Raw genomic sequence first — 5,145 nt, 5'->3', positions numbered from 1 at the left:
AAGGGAAAAGCTTCAGAGCCCCAGATGGCTTTGGTTAAATGGGGAGGTTGAGGCACTGGGTGCAGCTCAGCCCCTGTGGACAGGATGGGTCCCTTCCCAGGACTGGCTGCATGAAGCAAAGCCTGCAGTGGAGACCATCCTCATCACAGGACCGGCCCCAGCGCCGCTGCTGCTCCGTGCAGACGTGGCCTCAATTGCATTTGCTATTCTTGGCAGTCGAGGGCATTTGGGTTTTTTCTCTCCCTCTGCCTGCACTTGGCTGGGTAAGAAAGCCAGGGTGCCCTTGGCGAGGGCACAGAGCAGCTCTGCAGGTCCTGCTGTGGTTTCTCGTGCCCGGAAAAATATATTTGTTGGGGAAAGAGCTGAAGGGGAAATAAATCATGGGGTTGAATTTACTTGGAAAGTGCATTTTGGGACAAATCTCCCCAGAACCTTTCCCTGTTAAGATCTCATTTCTGTTGGCGCTTCTCCCGGAGGCAGGACAGGTAATTTCCCAGCTCTGGAGCTTGGCCTGGTCCCTGGGCTCCTCTTTGACTTTGCCTCCAAGTTCAGTACAACAGCAGCATGTCAGGGAGACATACGACCAGGAATGTTTTGGGGACATGTTGTCCATTGCTGAGTGTCTGCTAGAGTTGGTCTGGGGAAAAAAAATCACTCATGGGAAGGTGCTTCCCAAGTGACCTGAGTGTTTAGTCCTCGTCTTCTTCCTAGGGCTGGGAATATCAGGTCTACCATGAAGGAGGTCTAGGAGAGCTCTGGAGGATATCACCTCATCCACCACCTGCCCCAAAGTCTGGATCAAGACAAGAGGTCCCTGTTCATTCCCCTCTTCCCCCAGAGCAAAGGGATTCTCCAGGGCTGGAGGACATGTCCTCCTGACCTGCCTTCCTCATGGACTGCACTCCCCAAATCCCAGTGTGGCCCCTAGTTTGGGAATTGCTCTCCAAACGCCCATTGACCCAGCTGCAACATGCCCAGGACCTCCTGGGGGCTGACCCAACACCTCTCCCAGCTGGAGCGAGGGCTGCTGCAACCCATGGGTAGTACCTCCAGATGCTCCAGAGTCTGGACCTGCAGCTGGAGAAGTCTGAAACCACTCCTTGCTCTGGTGGGTTGAGGTTGCTGGAGAAAGGCTTGGGGGGGACACCTGGGTTCACCCCCATCCTCTGCTACTGCCTGACCTTTTCTCCTTGGGTGCTGTAAACAGTACTGGGAGGTTTATTGGTGGTAAATAAAGTCATGCCCAAAAGATCTGTAGGATCCGGAGACGAACGGCTGGCTGGAAGGATAAAGCTTTTGCCAGTCCACAAAATGAACGTTTCCACTGAAAAAAAAATAGAGGATTTTCTGACCTCGGGTTTGTTTTACTCTTTTCAGTCGAGCCAAGGGCTACATATGCACCATTCAGCTGTCTCCTTGTCCGTTCACTTGCAGATCCTCCTAGCGTGGGAAAGACGCAAGCTGCCGGCATCCGATCCGGGGATTTATGCTGCTAATCTGATTAGTGTATGATGGACGTGTCCAGTTGGAAGGAGATGGAGGTGGCACTAGTCAGTTTTGACAACGCTGATCAGATCGTGGAGGATCCCTGTTATTCAAACGACCTCAGTCCCGCCAGCCAGTCGCGGAAAGGGCACCCCAGCTGCGCCAACCTCCTCTCCAACCTGAGAATCCTCATCAACAGCGAGAACGCCAACAATGAGACCATCTTCTCCAGGTTCTCCGCCGAGTTCAGCGAGCACCTGGTTGGGGAGAGGGTGGGTATGGATGAGGGGGACCAACGAGTCATCATCAACATCGCCGGGCTGAGGTTTGAGACGCGGCTCAAGACGCTCAACCAGTTCCCTGAGACCTTGCTGGGGGACCCGGAGAAGAGGATGCGTTACTTCGACTCCATGAGGAATGAGTATTTCTTTGACAGGAACAGGCCCAGTTTTGATGGGATCCTGTATTATTACCAGTCTGGTGGGAAAATACGGCGCCCGGCCAACGTCCCCATCGACGTCTTCGCTGATGAAATCACCTTTTACGAGCTGGGTGATGAAGCCATGGACCAGTTCAGGGAGGATGAAGGGTTCATCAAGGACCCCGAGACCCTCTTACCAACCAATGACTTTCATAGGCAATTCTGGCTACTCTTCGAGTACCCCGAAAGCTCCAGTGCGGCCAGGGGCGTAGCTTTGGTCTCTGTCCTGGTCATTGTCATCTCCATCATCATCTTCTGCATGGAGACCTTGCCGGAGTTCAGGGAGGAAAGAGAGTTTAAGTCCCCCCAGGAGCTCTCTAGGAATCTGACAGACACCTTGCTGGCCCACAGTACCTTCACGGACCCTTTCTTCGTCATAGAGACTGCCTGCATCATCTGGTTCTCCTTCGAGCTGTTCGTCCGCTTCATCGTGTGCCCCAGCAAGACTGAGTTCTTCAGGAACATCATGAACATCATCGACATCGTGTCCATCATCCCCTACTTCGTGACGCTCACCACCGAGCTGATCCAGCAGAGCGAACTCAACGGGCAGCAGAACATGTCCTTGGCCATCCTGAGGATCATCCGGCTGGTCAGGGTCTTCCGCATCTTCAAGCTCTCCCGGCACTCCAAGGGGCTGCAGATTCTGGGGCAGACCCTCAAGGCCAGCATGCGGGAGCTGGGCCTGCTCATCTTCTTCCTCTTCATCGGCGTCATCCTCTTCTCCAGCGCCGTCTACTTCGCCGAGGTGGACGAGCCTCAGTCCCACTTCTCCAGCATCCCCGACGGCTTCTGGTGGGCCGTGGTCACCATGACCACCGTGGGCTACGGAGACATGTGTCCCACCACCTTGGGTGGGAAGATCGTGGGGACGCTGTGCGCCATCGCGGGGGTGCTGACCATCGCCCTGCCCGTCCCCGTCATCGTCTCCAACTTCAACTACTTCTACCACCGGGAGACGGAGAACGAAGACAAGCAGATCCTGCCCGGGGAGGTGGAGAGGACTCACCAGCGTGGTGACGGGCAACGGCAGCATGGAGTCCCTCAACAAGACCAACGGGGGTTACCCTCGAGACAAGGCCAAAAAATGATGGCCGAGGCCATGGCAGGACTGGGCACTGGCAGGTGGGATCGGCTGGATGAGTTCTAAACCATCTGCACGCTGTGATTTATTTTTAAACCAAATGTGCTGCTGCTTTTTTTGGGGTTTTTTTGTTTGGTTTTGTTTCAATCTCTGATTTCCTGTCGCTATTCAAATAAACACCATCTTTCTTATCTCTCTTCCTGGCCCATCAGTCTGGTTTTTCTTCTTTGGTGCTCATCTGCTTGACGTTCAGCTTCTCCATCCGTGGCGTCAGAGAGGAGTTCCCCATATCCAGAGTTTTCCCCCATTTACCAGAGGAGAAAACAGGGCAAAATGATGTGAGCTGCTTTGCTCGGTGGTACCCAGCTGTCCAGGGATGAAGATGGGTCCAGCTCCTTGCCTTTCCTACCCCAATTTAAACAGTTCCTCCCCACCCATGCCTAGGATGTGGGGGGGTCTGACTGATTCCCAGATTTGGGACTGCTCTAGTTGAGAAATAAGCTGGAAAAAAATAATATTAGAAATTATATTTCCAGCTGGATGAGTTCCCTGCCTAAGGAATCAGGTTGGCACAGCAGGGTGGGCACTGATGGATGGGACCGAGCCACCAGGCAAGGGGATTAAGGAGAGGCATGATGACCAGTCATGGAGAGGGATGATCACCAGTCATGGTGCCACGGCCACCAAATAAGGTCCAGAGCACCGTAGCTCAACACCCACTGGGGTCCCCGATGGAAAACTGGGCTCTGAGAGAGGGAAGGGGATTTCTCCCACAACAAATTCTCCACTTGGGGGTCAGCTGGTCTACAACTGCCCTTGGGGCTGAGCCACCATGACCTCGTAGCTTTCATTGTCCCTTCTGCTGCCACAAACGTGGCCCAGAGCAACGAGGGCTGATGTTTCCCAACAGCTTGGCTCCCCGTTGTAAAAAGCCACCTCTGGTTTCTCTAAAACCCCCAAATTTCCACCAGCACTTGGGATGGGAACACCAGCAGCAGCTCATTTTGCCGTTGTCTCTCACGCCAGCAGGTTGGCTTCTGACAAACCCATTTTGTTCCAACTTCACTGTTTCACTTGGCACTTGTTTTTTTTTGGATGTTTCTGCCTACATTAAAGTCACAGTTTCTCAAGCAGCCTCGACACATCAGCTTTTATGTCCCACATCTGTTAGACTTGATGTCTCATCTCCTGGAGGTTCCACACAACGTGCCAACATCTCTGCTTTGCAATTTCGTTCAGAAAGGAGCCAGGAAAGATGGATTATTTTATTGCTGGTCTGATGGAAAAATAGGAGTTTGGGCTTGCTGGGGTTTTTCCCCATAGCAGAAATCCTGCAGGCCTGGTCTGGAGGGGTTGTTGGGGTTGGGGTGAGGTGGGGTGGGGTTTTTTTTGTGCATTGGCTTTCTGCAGTGAGGTCTTTCCATCCCAGGGAGATGGAGCTGGGCCATGACCAGCATAACTCCTTCAGGAGAGGTTCTTCCTTTTGGGACAAATCCACCTTTTCTCCTGCTCTCCATGGTTTTTTTCCCCCATTTCTCCACCATCTTTTTTCTCACTCCATCCCTCATAACCTCCAGGACATCAGCCTGGACAAGAGGAGGAGCTGTGAGAGCTCTTTCATCTCCTTCCCACCATGTTCAAGTTCTCATCATCTGCAGGGATGGCTGGAGGCACAGCTGGGCACAGCTGGAGCACAGACATTCCCAGCTCCTCTCCATTCACCCCTCCCTCAGTCTCCTCCAACAGCTCTGCCATGGCACTATTTTTATTTCATAGCAGGTTTTTTTCTCCTTTTCCTCTAGAAAACTTGAATTTTTTCACATTCTTTTATGTTTTTTAGCACTCCCCTTCCCAGCCTTCACTTCCAGCCTGTCAAAGCTGAAGCACTTGTGGGGTTTGTTCCTTGAGAAGTCACCTTGAAGAAGTGACCGTGAGAAACTCTGGTGCACAAGTTTAGGTTGGGAACTCTTCAGCCTGCTCACCAGGAGCAAATCTTCCCTGCTCCTGTTCCCTGAGCAACCAGGGACTGAAAACCTGCTGGGATGGGTGGATGGAGGGATGGATGGGTGGATGGAGGGATGGATGGATGGGTGGA

General features: G+C 52.9%; 1 protein-coding gene across 1 annotated transcript; it reads left to right on the top strand.

Moving 5' to 3' along the window:
- Window positions 1-1,435: 1,435 nt before the first annotated feature.
- Window positions 1,436-3,247, top strand: KCNA10 (potassium voltage-gated channel, shaker-related subfamily, member 10). Its single transcript, XM_008949490.1, is given in 2 exon segments — window positions 1,436-2,968; window positions 2,970-3,247. Coding segments are annotated over 2 exon segments (1,548 nt in total). The 5' UTR covers window positions 1,436-1,508; the 3' UTR covers window positions 3,058-3,247.
- Window positions 3,248-5,145: the final 1,898 nt, after the last annotated feature.

This window comes from Merops nubicus, unplaced genomic scaffold (assembly GCF_000691845.1).
Source record: "Merops nubicus isolate BGI_N331 unplaced genomic scaffold, ASM69184v1 scaffold15061, whole genome shotgun sequence".
In the NCBI taxonomy this organism is placed as follows: Eukaryota; Metazoa; Chordata; class Aves; order Coraciiformes; family Meropidae; genus Merops; species Merops nubicus.
Note: the sequence above shows the minus strand (reverse complement) of the source record. Positions and strands in the feature narration are given on the sequence as shown.